The sequence below is a fragment of the Juglans regia genome, chromosome 1 (assembly GCF_001411555.2).
Source record: "Juglans regia cultivar Chandler chromosome 1, Walnut 2.0, whole genome shotgun sequence".
NCBI classification, from domain to species: Eukaryota; Viridiplantae; Streptophyta; class Magnoliopsida; order Fagales; family Juglandaceae; genus Juglans; species Juglans regia.
In genome coordinates, this window is record NC_049901.1 from 41,977,370 (window position 1) to 41,993,835 (window position 16,466).

The following is a 16,466-nucleotide window of genomic DNA, read 5'->3' on the forward strand; positions in this document are numbered from 1 at the left end:
CCATCGGATTCTTAACAGACGGAATGGGTCTGCCAAGAATCTCTCGGTGCGGACCACGAAGAGTTTTTCGTCTTCAATATTCATGCGCCCATCTACGGGACTACGGCTGAGAACAGGAATGCTACGAGAAAGAAAACGCGTTTTCTTATTCAGGATCTTTTAACTCCAGACTACATTCTGACGAAAGCGTTTCGCAAGGATGGCCCTTCCCTTGGTTTGGAATTTGACTCTTCCGTCGGGCGCGTTTTGCCGTCCTACAGGTGTACTCCAGATACTTGGCTCTTGTATTGCTTTATTATAAGCACGATTATTTGTGTAACAGGTAGTTCTTGTTTATTCATAGTTTTGATGATCGCTAGGTGAATTATTACTTGTTCTGCCTGATAATTGAAGTTGAAATTTCATGAAAGTGTTATTAGGGTGTCCTCGTATGATTCTTGATGCTTGTAAATTAAACTTGTTAAGATCTCTTTTTTTCTTTTTCTTTTTTTTTTTAAGTAAACGAAGATCTCTGTTTTTCTACTCGGGGTAGGATGGCAACGTTATCATGTTATAAATCTACTCGGGTAAGACCCATGAACTGCCTCATTTTCTTTTTATTTTTTCATGAAAAGAAGAGAGAGAGAGATGGATTTATTGGAGAGAGGGTTATCTCAATCTGGTTCACTGATTTATATCTATTATTGTTATGTTAATATAAACCCAGAGGTTACTCAAGAATGACAGTTTCTAGTACGGGCAATACCAGGCAATTCCTCGGGGGGCGAGCCAGTTGTTTGCCACATTGTAGTGCAGCTTGTATCCTCTTTTTGCCTTCCTGATTGGTTTTGAGGTTCTATTTCTGCTATGCACTTCTCGTTTGGGTTCGTTGTTGTATCCAATTTGCAGATAATTACTGATCTCCTAGAGGACAAGCTATCACTCTCAGAACTTCCATTGCGTTCATTTAACTTGATATGCAATATTCTAAAGCTACTTTTTTTTGTAATGATAACTATGATGAACTGCAGTAGAGAAAATGATCAGGAGTTTGCTTGGACAATACCTAAATAATTCTCGTCACAATAAAAGCTTTAAAATCTCGTCGTTATACATGTGGCAGGTGGCCTTAATTCAAGCCTGCATGTTTGCTCGGTACATGGCAAGCCAAGCTAGAATGGAGCACATGTACAGAGGAGTGCACTGGTATGTATCGATTCATACATAAATGTTATTTATTATAAAGCTAAACTCATCGCCTCGCGTAAGCGCAGGGGAAACGCGGCTGATGTGGTAAAATGAAAACGCATCGTTTGGTGAAAAAAATGGAAACGCACCGTTTGACCCCCAAACATTTCTCCCCATCCATTCAAGCTCTCCTTGGCCTACATCAGTTTCGTCTTCCCACCTCTGCGTTTCTTTCTACTGAAGCCAGCTCCCTCGAGTCCTCCCTCCATCGAAGCCTCCCTCCCTCCATCCATCATAATACGTTACAGTAACAACCCCACAAGAAAAAGTTGCAAGATTTTGAAATTTTGCTTCTCTCTTTTGAATGGTTTATAAAGGGAGCAACTTTAGATTTAAGAAAAAAAAAAAAAAATTGCAACTTGCTGTTGCATCCATCCAATTTAAGCTTGTATCTGTAGAACAATCCCATAGCTAAATAGATAGATACAAATATTTCATGAATATCAATGTGGATCGTACGAAAACAACCTTGCCAATGATTCTCCCATTTCTTTGATTCCTGCGTTCAAATGAAAAGAGAGCTAGCTTGTGAATGAACCTGGTCGAATGAAGAAGATTTTGGGTGAGACGACGAAGAGACAGGTTTCGAAACAGAGGATTCATCTTGATCATTTACAGCTTGAGTCTTCTTCTTTTGTGCAACTAGAACCAACAAGAAAACCGAGTCGTAATCCAATAACCCATTGAAGTATGTAGTGTCGCTCAACAAATATCTAGACGAAGCAGGATTTTCGTGCGTTGGTCGTAATCCGATAACCCATCTTGATCACTTGTCTTGGAAGAGATTTTCGTGCGTTGGTCTCTTGGCTGAAGAAATTTTCTTGGTTTTTTGGTTTTGCCTCTCCACTTCTGGATAAGGATTTCACACAGTACTCGTAGTTCTTTTTTTAACATCTATCAACTGACGTGGCATTACAAAAATCAGCCGACTCCCCACCGCTTACACCCCTCGACTGTGCGTAGAAGAATTGATATATGAATAGGTAAAAAGAATATAGATATTCTCAACCGAAAAAACCTCTGGTTACTTTTGACCAATTCAAGTTTTCTGTACTGCCTATCCCTATCCGAAATTTTCAAAAATTGTCAAGGGATATAGATATCACTATATCCAGAGTAAACTTATACATTGGAAAAAGGAGCTGAGCTCACTACCCCTTACATCCTATTCTCTCCCTTTGAAAAATGCTATATAAAAACTATAAAGTCGAAGGCTAACTAAATAGCTGGCTTTTCAATTTGTTAAGAATGTCTGAAGAAGATTCAGCCAGGTAGGCCAGCTGGATTGCTTGGTCATCCCACTTGCCAAAATGGTTTACTCAGCTTGAGCAGGCCAACCCCAGTTCCAAGCTGTTATCTTCGTCAATAAGATCACTGGACTTTGAAGAAGGTATTCTGTGGCGCTTCAAAATTGAAGAGGTGGCAATCTTTGCTTTTTGATAGTTCAATACAATGACCCTTTCATCATCCAAATCAAGCCTCACGCTCTCTTCCCTACAACTATCCACAAGCCGACAAAAATGTTTCAGGTTTTCAATTTCTACCCCGTTGACTTTCTTGACCTGCACATGACATAAATATTAACATCTTTCAGCATACACTAAACCAGTAACCACGTATATGGCATAAATTGCAAGTTGACTTTATTTCTATGTTACCAGGAAGTATGCATTAAAGAAAGCAACCGCTCGTAACATCAGTATGTACCATAAATCTCCTACTCCAAAAGTCACCTCTACGAATGTTGCACTTACCAACAAAAGACTTTGTTCTCAAAGAAACACCTTATCATATAATCATTATCAGTAGATTGACTTTGGAGTTCAAACATAGGAGATTTAAGGCAAATCAAGATCACGACCAATGCTTATTCTATACAGCTTGTCTGTGCACGTCTTTTTATTTCTTTTCACCGGTGTGTAAAGAACATAGCACAGATATCCATCAAGTTAACTGACATATGAACAAGATAAATGTAGGCACCTGTAACTCAGCAAGACGTTCATATCCTGCATTGATATCATCCATCAGCACCTGAACAATATAGCACACGTCACCAAAAGCGTACTACCGTACCTTACAAAAATCAATACACAAAAATATAATCTGAAAGTATAGCACACATCACCAAGCATCATATTTATCCCCTTCTACCAAAATTGATGCTATATGACTCCATTTTTTCTTCTGGTAAGTAACTCATCTATATGACTGATATAAAAAAAACTAAAATATATGTAAAATCCGATTTATTCAAACTAAGAAGTGTGGAAACCTGAGAAAGGATGACAAGCTGTTCACCAGCCTTTTTTGGCAATTCCCTGAGTGCACGTTCACACAACCGACGTGGAGAGGTATTATACCAGTCTTCACCATACTCATGAAGGTAAGGCTGAGTAAGCGGGACAAAGACCAGACCAGCAAATATATAATAACTTGGGAGTTTATCAAATTGATGAACAGGTACCAATGGCTGCAACTGCAATTAAAAAAAAAAAAACTGAAACTTCAGTTGCATGAAGAGAGTAGTTGCATGACAGACCGTTAAATGAATATGATTAAATGGTGAACACTACGTCCATGGAGAACAAAGCCATAGATAATTGAAGCAATGTTATTCCAAAACCACCCTCCAGTTCCAGATAGCAAACAACCTCCCTATTTGGGACCAGGAACAAAACATTTTCTCTATATTTTTTTCTTCCAATACTCCAATATTTTGAAATCACACTCATTTGAAATATTTTCAGAATTAATGAACTTCAAAGTTCTAGTGGTTTATGTGATATATTATGGAGTACAGATCTAACCTTAGCCTTAGTCTAACAACTAGGGGTTGGCTACACGAAACCATATGACCAACCTCTGGTTGGCAGTCATGAAACCACGGCAGAGCCCTAAGGACTCACCCACGGAAACCTAAACTCCCGGAGAGACTAGCACAGCAACCCACCGCTATGGCCTCCCACTTAAATTGCATATCAAACCTGTGACATGTTGTGGCTCTCTTGATTTTGAACAGAATTACTCATCCATTGAAGCAAAATTTGGAGCAAGGCTCCCTTGAGAGCAGCTTTCTTTAGTTTGGATGGTTGCACTAGGGAAGATCCTTACTTTGGACAACTTAAGAAAGATATATATTTTGGGTGATAGAATGATGTAAATGCAAGAGGAATGGTGAATCTACCTATCCAAAAAGAAAGGGGGGGGGGGGGAGGTAGAACCAACAGCTGCTGCTTTCAAGAAAGCAAACTTCCTATTTCTTATCTATTTATATAGGATCAAGCAACAATGGGTCTTAAGCATAAAATTGATGCAAAATGACTTACAGGTCGAAGGGTGATACTAAATTCAGATTCTTCACCGTCTCTCAGGACTTTAACTGCTGCTGTTTCACCAGGTTTCTTCATCGACACTAGATAATCGAATGTTATCCGCTCTCTGTTTCGGAAAGGAACTGCATGATGTGCAAATCTCAATACATATCATGAACATAAGAGAATAAATCACATAAATCCAAAAAATGACCAGGAACAAAAGCTAAATATTTAAAAAAACAAAGGAAAAAAAATCATTTATACGAACACATTTTACTGCAAGCAAAACCATCAATCTTCCTCTCATCTCCCACTTTGGAGGAAGGGATGCCACTGAAACAATACATATGCAGTTCTTTGCCCAAGGAATCCCCTCCGTGAGGATGCATCTAGGTATTACATTTCTCATGGTGGTCGTCAATTTATTTTACTCAGCAAATGCATTAGCAATTTTCTTACTTTTTACTGAGTAGAGACAAAGATGAAAGACCCTTTTAAATCAGAGGAATCACACTTGTTAAGGTAGTATAACTTATCATGAATAGAGTACCTGTTCCATCATTTGCTATAGGCACACCATCAAATGCGAGGATAATATCATCTTTTTTCAGGATTTTGTAGGCATCTGAAAGAGGGTTAATTTTGCTCACAAGAACCCCAGTCATTTCAGGGCGCATTTTAAAGTGGTTTCGAAGCTGTACATTTTCAGTAGGCTGGCACAATAAACCCAGAGAACAGAACCCAACATATTTTCCACTTTGTTCCACGCCAGAAAGAAAATGCTTTATTACTGGAACAGGAATAATATAACTGCACAGTCCAACATTATGAAAAAGTTAGCGATAGATAATCATTTGAATTGGTTAGAATCATGAAAACAAATATCTTAACTTTACGAAAAACCATATATGCTCGATAATTTCTGGCCTATATTTGTTTGCCTGCTGATTCGATCTCATTTAAGTTTCTATTAAATTAAATTCCAAACAACAATTATCTTCTACTAATCTGAATGGTGTAGTCCCGCATATATCATACTTCCATAGTCTAAATCTATACACACTGATATCTCAACTAACTTTCATATGTTGGTGGGCTATCTCGTATATGTCCTGTATAGTTGGGCTCTTGCCTATTCTTGTGATAAAAAAAAAAAATTTTACCAATCAAAAAAAAAAAAAAAATTGGTGGACTATAATGATTTCAAACTCTCTTGATGCAGGACAATTTGGAAGAGGTGGCAAACCATAAGCTTTTAACCTAGGAAGAGGAAGAAAAGTTCCAAGAACTGCCCATCAGAGGGAGATGGAACCAACACCTCTAAATGGAGAGCAATCGACCTGTTGAAGATTTGTACTGTATTTTGAGATAATAGTTCTCACAAGACGCTTTATTTGGAGAGGGTTTATATATTACTAGCTGAAACCAATCATAGGCCATGTGTTTTTTGGTACATAAGCACCTTTTTTTAATTCTCTATTAAAATTCCAATATTCATAGAGGGATACTTTATACCTAGACTCACCTTGTTGTTAGTATAGATTGAATTTAAATCAGTGATACAAGCAAACTATATCGAATATTTACAACTATTAAAATAAAAAGGCAGAGGACCTTTGTCACATGTTAACGGTTCTGAAAGGATAACAAGGATGAAATTTGGTTTAGTCTATGACAAAAAAATACACCCCTGGCATCAAATTTTTTAGCTAGGGGTAGTATATAATAGGAAATAAAAGTGGTAAGACTCTAGTAAATTCTGAGACCACATCCACTGACTTTTTCTACAATTTTAATTATTTCATTTAAAGGTACCAAGGAGGATGCAGCCCAATTACAACCAATACAGAAGAGAGGAGAGCCAAGGGCATGAAAATAAAAACAAGAAAAATAATCTGAAGAAAGATTTTTCTTTTTTATATATCTTTGATGGGTCATTCCGAAGCATTCCTATATTCCTCTTCAAAGCAAACGTAGAGGAGCAACTTCCCAAACTGATCGAGTTTCCTTATTCCTGAATTTCCCATCAGATTGAATAACAAGTCATGAACTGATTTGGGCAGAACCCAAGACATCCCAAATTTGACAACACAAGGTCGAATAGTATAATGGTTTAGGGCATGTTTGTGTAATGAGATGAGATAAGAATTATGTGAATAGTAGTTAAATGGTTTGTGAAAAGTAGTTAAATGGTTTGAGTTAAGATGTTTTATTCGGTTTTGGGAAATGAGAGAAAAAAAATTGAATAAAAATATTATAAAGTTAAAAAACTGTTTGAATATAATTTTTTAATATAGTTTTTGTTTTGAAATTTGAAAAGGTTGTATTGTTTTTTTGTTTTGTTTGAAAGTTTGGGAAAGTTGTAATGATTAAGGTAATAATTAGATGAAAAAGTTGAATATTTGAAATTGAAAAGTGTTTGTGTTTGAGTGATGTTTGGGAAGGAAATTATGAGAAGTTTTGAGATAAGATAAAAAAATCTCATTTCAGTGTACTGAGAGGTAGCCATCTCATTGCAAGTGATATATGAACATGCCCTATCACCGGAAGTGATAAAGGCATATACTGAACAATTTAAAACTCACCCAATATTCTCTGCACCTGAAAGGTTTTGAAAAGCTACGCCAGCAACCTTATTGCCCATGATTGCGGGACCGCCACTATTCCCTGGATTGATGGCTGCATCAATCTGTATTGCCATCAGCTGGGTTGCACCATGTACATATTGTGTGGGTTCAACCCGGGAAACAACACCTTTAGTAACAGAAATGTTGTCCCCACCTGTATGACAGCTAAAACATCAGCCAAACTTTGGAATTGAGGTGTAAATTTCCATCATTTCTTCATTACAATGAACGACACTTGGAACAATCTACGTATGGTGTATATATACATTTAATATATAATTCAATAAAGCTATCTATTTACTTATAAAATATATATATATATACTATATATATATATATATTTTTTATAAGTAAATAGATAGCTTTATTGAATAGAATGAAACTAGGCAATGTCCAAATACACAGGAAGTATACAAAGTGAGACACCTAATTACATTCTAGTGAGCTGAAAGAAGATAGAAACTCATGGACACTCTCACCCTTCAGTACAATAGCACTATATATATATAATATATATATATATAAAGGATGGTGCATATATTTACATATTATACTTTCTATATATACATATAATATCTTTTTAAATTTTGTTTCAACCTCATAGTTCTAAACAAAGAGGAAAGATACAAGCTTAAAATTTGTCTCCAAACAAAATGGTGAAACATGGGGTTAAGGCAAAGTTATGGATGCTAATCCTTGCAGAGGGTTTCGGTCAGCTGGTGAATAATTTGTTTTTACGTTACGATTTGTAAATGATAAAAAATGGAATTGCCCCAATGCACACAATGTATACATGAGATACAAATAACCAGAAAGAGAGAATAAAAAAAAAAAGAGGAAAATCTTCAAAATTAGCAATAAAAAAACCAAAATGAGTAGTCATACAGAGTTAAAGAGTTTCAAAAAATAAATCCTTGAGGTGCGCAACCATCTTTCCACATTTATCAAAGCTCCGGTGGTTTCACGAATACATACATGCATGCATGTATTATAAAGGATCGGCTGGTTCAGTTCCAATGGAAACCTTGTAGGAATTATCAAGGAAGCCAAATGTAAAATGCAGGCAAAACATCCATAGATTGGCCAAAGGTGCTCATTTGAGTGATATGAGGCACTGATGATCTCAAATAAGTTGAAAACTTTAGCTGAAAAAGAACAAAATAAGCATATTGATCACCATTGCCATCTCATCATCACAATCATAATGTAGCATCAGACTAAAAAGGCTAGTTGTCAAACTTAGTGCAAAAAAAAAAAAAAAAGACAGAAGCAAGATAAATTAGAGACGATGCCCAATGATCTAAAGAACACTGCGTAATTTAGAAAGGTCATGCAGCAGGCAGGATTATGTGAATATGTCTCACATAAAGCCTGTCCTGTATGAGGGCCTACTTTGTTCAGGGTTAGGACACATGACCATTCATCACAAAACAGATATGACATAAATTACAAGAATTATACATAACAAAATAAATAATAGCGTTACCTTGAGGATATCCAACAACCGCAACAGCTTCCTGTAGAAAAGGGATGTCTCCTAGTTCCAAAAAGGTCATACCCTCCCAGAACTCTTCACTTTCAACAACCAGAATAGCTAAGTCACACTCATGACCAACAGCTTGTACTTCTGCTCTATACTTGGTAGGAGAGCCGTGCTTTCTTACGAGCACAAACGTGTAATCAGCCACTACATGAGCATTCGTAAGAATTTTTCTCCCAGGGATTACAAACCCTACATTACCATCATAGAGAGAGTTTAGTTCGAAAAGACCGTATCAAGTAAACAACAACTAAACCAAAGCAAAAAGTTTTCAAAATTATACTCGTTCAAAAACATCCTAGTTGGCTCTATCCGTATGCTAGTAGCATGAAGATTACAAGTAACTCAAGTATTTCTTAGTTAAAACCCAGCACAATAACCTTAACCCTTTGCAGCTTTAACGCTTCAAGTTTCCGGGAGATGAATGCAGAAGATGAAACCTTTCTTTGGCATATAGGGTCTAGTTAAAACTTCAGCTCATTTACTTATTACGCCCTTGAAGCCTAAACAACTCCGAAATCTTCGTAACTTTGCAATCCCAGTAGGGAAAGCCATGCCAACACCGTGCATTATTAAATTGGGCGTCTTTTTTTTAAGCTTAACTCAATTGGCAACAATTATACCCCTTCAACCCATTTACGCAATCGTACACATTTCAAGACTCAAAAGAGAGAAACTTCAAAGGAGAGTTTTTTTTTAGGTAGTGCTGCTAGAGGTAGAAACAACGAGTATGGAAAGGGAAGAGGGGTGTACCGGAACCCATGGACTCGCGCTGGGACTTGTTCTGCCAAGGGAGGGTGTAGTTGGGGCTGCTGGACACCGTGAAGATCTTGACCACCGAGTCCAATGCCAGCTCTATTGCCGAGTACGCATCCGTATCCGTGTCCACCGCCATCTTGCTTAGCTGCTGCCGAGCTCGAACCCATCGTGGCCTGGGTCTCCGGACTGCAGTTCTGCTATTCCTGAGCGCGTGCGCAGCGGTCACAAATGAAGAAGAACACGGCTCAATCTCATTGCTATAGTTAGTTCGATACGCGCAACGACTGGTGTCGATTATAGAAGACGTAGAACAATTAACTTTTAGCAAAACAGAGGAGGAGAAAGAGAAGAACTGCCGTCGAATCGTTCGGAGATTCGAACCCAGTATCATTTTCAGCTCTCTCTCCCTCTCTCTCTGCAGAACAAAGAGGAGGAGGGAATGAAAGTAGGTTTCAAGTAGGGGCTTAAACATTGGGGCCATGGAACAACTGTTGTTACGGGCTTCGCTCCAGACATATTTGGGCCTAGATTACGTTATGGGCTGGGAAAATAATGCTTTATTTTCATATCTCCTGGCCCGAATTCAATTCTAATTTTTAAGATTTTCTTTTTGAGGATATTATACTTTAATAATCCCTATGATTACCATTCATTTTCTAACATGGTTTCTAAAATATTAACGTTGTTGTTTGACACTCTAACTCGAAACATAAATTAATAGTGATTATTAAGGATATTTAGAGTTTAAATAATATCGATAATTAATTAATTTTGAAGATGATATCTAAATAGATTATAATATTGTAATGGAAATGGGAGATAATTTATTTTATTTTTATTTTTTTTTAAGAGAAATGGAGTGTGGAGATTCGATCCTCTAAGATGCTGATCAGGAGAGTAGAAAGCAGATTAGGGCCAAGAGGTTGAAAGATCATTAGCTAAAGGGGTATATATGGTTGGGGCCGGGAGATCATGATGATGAGTACTACTACAAGTATTAATGTTATATTTCTTTTTAATTTGTTTTAGCGGTCAATTCGATTAGGAGGAGTTGTGTGTTGGAATTGGGTGGCCGGATTGATGTGATTGGCTGTATGCAATGGTAGAAGATTAGGTGGTGATCAATCCCCAAAAGATGCCAAATGTGCACACCCAAGAATCTGATTAATTTTTATACCCAAAATACTTTGGGAATTTCTCCACTACTTGCTAATATGTTGGCTTATGCATATATGCGGATGAAATTGCAGGCCTGAGACTAGTCCTGATCTCCCTGCATGCATATATATATATATATATATATAATGCTCTAGATTAGATCATCAGCAGATCAGTACTTGATCTTCACATACATTTGACAGAAAAACAAAACATTAACCCATCAAATAATTATATTTCATTTCTATAAATCTCTTTCAACAGCTAGAGTAGGATTAAAAAGAGAAATCAAATCAGTAAATCATGAATGGTAAATTAGGAGGTGGTCATGGCAGGAGGATCTTGGGGATTCCAATTTATGGGCGAAAGGAGAAAGATCATGAAGAACTGGTTCTATTCAAGGAATTGCATAAGCGTGACAAAGAACGCATCCTCAACCTCCTTCAGCCTGTTTCTGAGGACTTTGAATCTCATGCTGCCTTATCTGCAGGTAGTACCGGTACGTATCCGCTTTCATTTCATATAGATTTTGTTTTTGTTTTGTTTTTCTTGTCTTTTCAGTTGGATTTTGCAAGTTCTACTCTGTTTTTTTTTTTAAAAAAAAACAAAGGATCAAAATACAGGAACTTATCCATTCTATAGGATTCCATCTGCAAAGAAAGGACCCGGGCTTGAATTTCTTGCTGAGAATGGGAAAAATGATTATGACTGGTAAGCCAACCATGCATGCAATATCATAGTCTTAATGTGTGTGTCAAAGATATATTTCACTTCCTTGGTATATACTTAATCAGTTGATCTCTCTCTATATATAAGTGAATGCATGCATGACAGGTTAAAAACACCACCAGCAACCCCATTGTTCCCATCTCTGGAGATGGAAGCTGCAACAGCCCCTGAACTTGTCGTTCAAAGGGAGATACCAATCACCCAACCTGTTTCACGGGTACGTATATTATATATATATATATATATATATATATAGCTCAAATATAAATGATTATGATTATCTATATATATTACACAATTTAATACCTGAACAATTTCTTTCTTTCTTTCTTCGTAATTATTGTGCTGTTACACAATGTAATTTATTACATGGAGATTTTGATATTGAACTGAACGTGCCACGCACAACCATGCAACCAGTTTGGAGCTGTCAATTTTGGGGCACCAAAGGCAAGCAATATTAATGGAAGACCAAAATCTCCACGTCCAACTCTAAAAGTCCCCCAAAGATCCACCACTCCAAGCCAGAGACCAAGGATCTTATCAACTGATCATCAATCTTCGACCAAAGCCACCATCACAGGAACATCAATTATGACAAACCAAAAACCAGTGACCGATGTCATGAGTAAGCGAACAAATATGGTAACCAACACAGCAAAATCCGCCAACCAAAAAGAAAGCAATATGGAGATCATCCTCACCTCAAACCGGCCTTCCAAAAACACAGCAACTGATCCTCCAAAAACAAAGCCTAGAAGTAGTAGTAGTACTAGAGGTTTATCGCCTCTAGTAAGATCAAGAATTCCAGCTCAAATTCCAGACTTTTCTAATGAGACACCTCCTAATCTAAGAACAGATAATGATCGTTCAATCTCAGCTACAAGGGGTCGTCCAGCCAACCCAATACTTCCAGTTCAGCAAAAATCAGACCCTCCAGCAAATCCAAGGAGACAATCATGCTCACCAAGCGTAACGAGGGGTCGGAAAGTAGTCCTGGAATCCAAGCAAGCTGACAGTAGCGAAGGGAATAATAATATTGTGACTGCTCAAAGAGGAAGAACTACATTAACAGGAAATGTCCTGGGAAGTAGGATGGTAGATAAGGTAATGAATGCCAGAAAATCAGGAGCTGAAGGAAGAGAATCAAAGCCAAAATCTCGAGGTTTCAATAATAAGGCTGCAGATCAAAGCTCTGGCTTTGGAAGGATGATGCAGTCCAAGACCACCTCATTGGATATGGCTATGAAACACGGGGTATGTTGATTTTACATTATTACTTATCTTTATTAATTATATATAATATTGGACCAAATGAAAAGCAGAAACTTTTAATTAAACTACATATAAATATTGATCCTCTTAACCAATTTAATATTATTTCTTTCATTTCAACAAAAAAAATATATATTATTTCTTTCACTTGCTATATATATATATATATAGTAATTTGTTTCCATATATAATCCCAATATTAGAGGGTTGAACTTCTAATTACGTACAAATTTCATTTTAATCAATTTTGTAATGTTGAAGACGATTTGTGGTGGAGCCATCAGCCATGCATACATGTTACAGTAGCCCAGAATTCTTAAATTCACTTAAATGCAGTTTGACAGTTGGTTGAATTTGGACTGGCAATTACCAGATATATGCATGTGGCAATATATACACAAGTTTTTTCATCTACCCCACAAAAGAACAGATCGATCAATGTGATCATTACCATTAATTATATATTCTCGGAAATATTTTCTCGGAAATAATATTATATATATATTATAAATCCCTTCAACCAAGCAGTTAAAATTATCAAAGGATGATATATATATATATATATATATATATGATTTCAACTTTTGTATATTTTCCGCTAATTTTCTAATGACTGCCGAACTTTTGTACAGCTTTAGCCTAATTTATATATTTGTTTGTATTTTTACGAAAACAAAATTATTTTAACCAGTACTAAACAACAACGTCTGATCTTATATAGTGCCCATAATTAATCAAACCATGTAATGGCATGAATATCCACAAGATGCAGAGGATTTCTGGCAACACCACTCAATAATGCAACTTTCATCTTCATCATCAGCTAGATATTAACTGATGCTTGGGACTTAATTAAAACCAGGATATATATATTCTTGTAATTAATATCCTGCATGCATGTTTATATTCTAATTATCAACTAGATCTCATGCACTATATGCCTACTCCTGTGTAGGAGATCATAAAGCGAGATTGCTCTAATTCCAGTCATCACGGTACTGTTGTTCCGGGAAGAAGATCCGGCAGAGAGTAGCTAGCTTCATGAAAACGACTTTGCCAGCCATTCTTGAAATAGAATTGCAAAGGAGTGAGAGAGCAATCATGATATATAATAATTTTTCTCCTCACTTACCTCCTTTTCTGTTTTCTATACGGGATGATCAGAAGAATGTTTTCCTTTGCAATCAATCGCGAATCGATGATTTCTATGATGATCTCCTGTAACGTCCAAGTTATTATAATATATATATATATATCTCATCTTTCTGATCAGAAAGAAAGTTCCATGTATTCAAGACTGCAGGAAGGTCATGTAATTAAACAAAAAAAAAATGTCATTTCATTGTTCTATAATGTATTTGATTAATGCCAATTGGCTCGGCCAAACTCCAAGAAGAAAAGATATGTAGCCAAATTAGCATGATCTTCTTGACTTAGATAGTACCCATTATTCTCTTTGACAATAAAATATATAGCCACCATATCATTCGATATTGGACCTTTCTACGTACGTACGGAGACCGAAAGATCTACCGAACAAATATTCAGTGCATTTCTGCAGCTTTTTTCTTAAATATTAATAAAAAAAACTACAGATCTTTTTTTTTTCTTTTTTTAAGAAATGATAAACTTCATTAAACTTAATCAAGAGTTACAGAATTCAAGATTTGTGGACTAACATGAAAGCAGATTTTGCAAGTTGATCATGAGCAAAAGTACTATTAGCTGCTCTTTTAACAAAAGAAACCTTCCAGTTCAGTAAAGAGGATAGAGTAATCTTAGTGTTCCTAAGAATCATTCCCACCCTATCCCATCTATCCATAGGTTGCTCTAATCCTACAGATCTAAATGCACCATTCGGTATATTAGTCCAACAGTACTGACTCTAATGGTCAAGGAGAATAAAAAATAGGAATTAAGGGAATACAAATTAAGCACCTTTTTTATAATTAGGAAAAAAGAGATAAACCTACCTAGCTAAGTTTGTGTTTTGTATGCTTTTGAAAGCGCCAAATAGAAGTAGACAAAAGTTATATATGTATGAAGTTAATAGGAATCAAATGTGGGCTCGCTACAATAAATAAGGGCTTTTCTCACAAATTCTTTATTCAAGATATATAATCATTACAAATAGTGTGTTGATGATATAATAATTATTCCTGAAAAAAATAAATAAGTATTTTTGTCATGAGATCACGTCGGCAAGTAAAATATTGTGGAAAATAACATTTTGCCACAACATAAATGTTTTTTGCGGCGATAAAAAGTCGCCGCAAATAAACTTTCCAGAAATCGTGGGTTATTCATTTTTTGCGACAAAGTTGTTAGTTATTTTCGACGACGCGTTATCGTCGAAAATAATCTTGCTTGCCAAACTTTTTTTTAATTTTGGATTATTAGTATTTGCAACAACATTATTAGTTTTGCGGCGATAAATACCCGCTGAAAATAATAATAAAATTAAATATGGTCTTTTCTCATAAAAATTGTTCGTGAGAAAAGAAAAAATCTTTTTTACTATCAGATTACGCTGTGAGTAAGACCATACTTTGTGGGGGAAAAAGATTTTATGGCAAAAATATTTGCAGCAACGTTTTATCGACACAAATGATTTTAATCTTCACCGCCATACCAATTTTGTTGTTTTACCCTGTACTTCATTGATATTTTGTTCAGTAACCGGACGTCTTAGTAATTTTGATGCCTGGATTTTGGTTTTTTGCTGATATGTATCCCTTAGGTACAATGTTATAACTATGATTTTCTTCCGTCACAGTAAAGACAATCAATAAAATTGAAATCTCATCTTATATCTTTTTTTTTTTTTAAATGTGGGCTTGTGGTTGGAACTTCAAAGGGGGATATTCTTCCCCTTAATTATTTTAGTACCCATTAAAGATCCTTGGTTTTACCTTAGCACAGTTACAAATCTAATTGGAGTAATTATATATTCTGGGATTATTAAGGTTTTTAAATCAAAATATTTATCTGTTTTCATTATAGGGTAATGTTTGGCTATGATAAAGCCAAAAATGTGGGACTCCCACAGAAGGCCGTACTGAGATTTAATTAAGCTGTAATATTTTGACTACTTCTTTTAATAAATACGGTTTAGACCTCGTTTGTATTCGTAATTCATATTAACCTATCTCAACTCATCTCATTTCATTATTACAATTTTTTCAAATTTTCACACAAAATATAATAAACAATTCAACTTTTTTAAATTTCAAAACAATTTTATCAAATTTTCACATAAAATATAATAAATAATTCAACTTTTATTCTATTATTCACAAACTATCTCAACCCATCTCAACTCTTCTTTAAATCCAAACCACTTCTTAGAGCACTCTCATTGGATTAGCCAAATTTAAAGGACAGTTTTGATGAATGTAAGAGAAATTTAACTTTTGACTATTCTATTTACATAAATCTCCACATTGGAATAGCTATTTATTCATTATATAATAATAAAATAATATAAGATGAATTTAATTTTGGTTATTCACATTAAATCTCCACATTAGATTATACATTTATTCATTATATGGTAATGAATAACTAATAATTTCAAAAATATTTAATTTTTTTAATTATTAATTTATTTAATTTTATCATATTTTACTATTCTATTTATTATATGTTAATTAATAATCATGTTCTTATTAAATTAATATATTATTAAGTCAAATTAATATATTAATTATGACAAAATATGTGATAGAAAGAAATGGAGAGTGAAATAATTAATAAAATATGTATTTGATGTATGTATAGTAACTATTAAATTTAAAAAAATTTTTAAAAATTCCTGTAATTAAATTTTAAATA

At 35.3% G+C, this 16,466-nt stretch overlaps 2 protein-coding genes and 1 long non-coding RNA gene across 4 annotated transcripts; 2 read left to right on the forward strand and 1 right to left on the reverse strand.

The window, feature by feature from the left end:
• LOC109019436 lies at positions 1 to 6,056 on the forward strand. Of its 2 annotated transcripts, XR_002000769.2 has the most exons (4): positions 1 to 566; positions 707 to 832; positions 1,103 to 1,185; positions 5,767 to 6,056. It is a non-coding gene; the product is annotated as an uncharacterized LOC109019436 (long non-coding RNA). The 2 variants fall into 2 exon arrangements; XR_002000768.2 differs by having other exon boundaries at positions 707 to 1,185.
• On the reverse strand, positions 2,227 to 9,902 carry LOC109019435 (protease Do-like 10, mitochondrial). Its single transcript, XM_019001721.2, has 8 exons — positions 9,465 to 9,902; positions 8,658 to 8,903; positions 7,130 to 7,325; positions 5,095 to 5,354; positions 4,557 to 4,684; positions 3,503 to 3,706; positions 3,211 to 3,261; positions 2,227 to 2,789 (listed from the first exon to the last, which is right to left on the reverse strand). Exons 1-8 carry the CDS (start codon positions 9,859 to 9,861, stop codon positions 2,547 to 2,549), a joined length of 1,725 nt encoding a protein of 574 aa, XP_018857266.1. The 5' UTR covers positions 9,862 to 9,902; the 3' UTR covers positions 2,227 to 2,546.
• A 1,029-nt stretch (positions 9,903 to 10,931) lies between these two features.
• On the forward strand, positions 10,932 to 13,665 carry LOC109019434. The gene is made up of 5 exons (XM_019001720.2): positions 10,932 to 11,127; positions 11,252 to 11,339; positions 11,463 to 11,574; positions 11,778 to 12,614; positions 13,588 to 13,665. Exons 1-5 carry the CDS (start codon positions 10,932 to 10,934, stop codon positions 13,663 to 13,665), a joined length of 1,311 nt encoding a protein of 436 aa, XP_018857265.2.
• Positions 13,666 to 16,466: the final 2,801 nt, after the last annotated feature.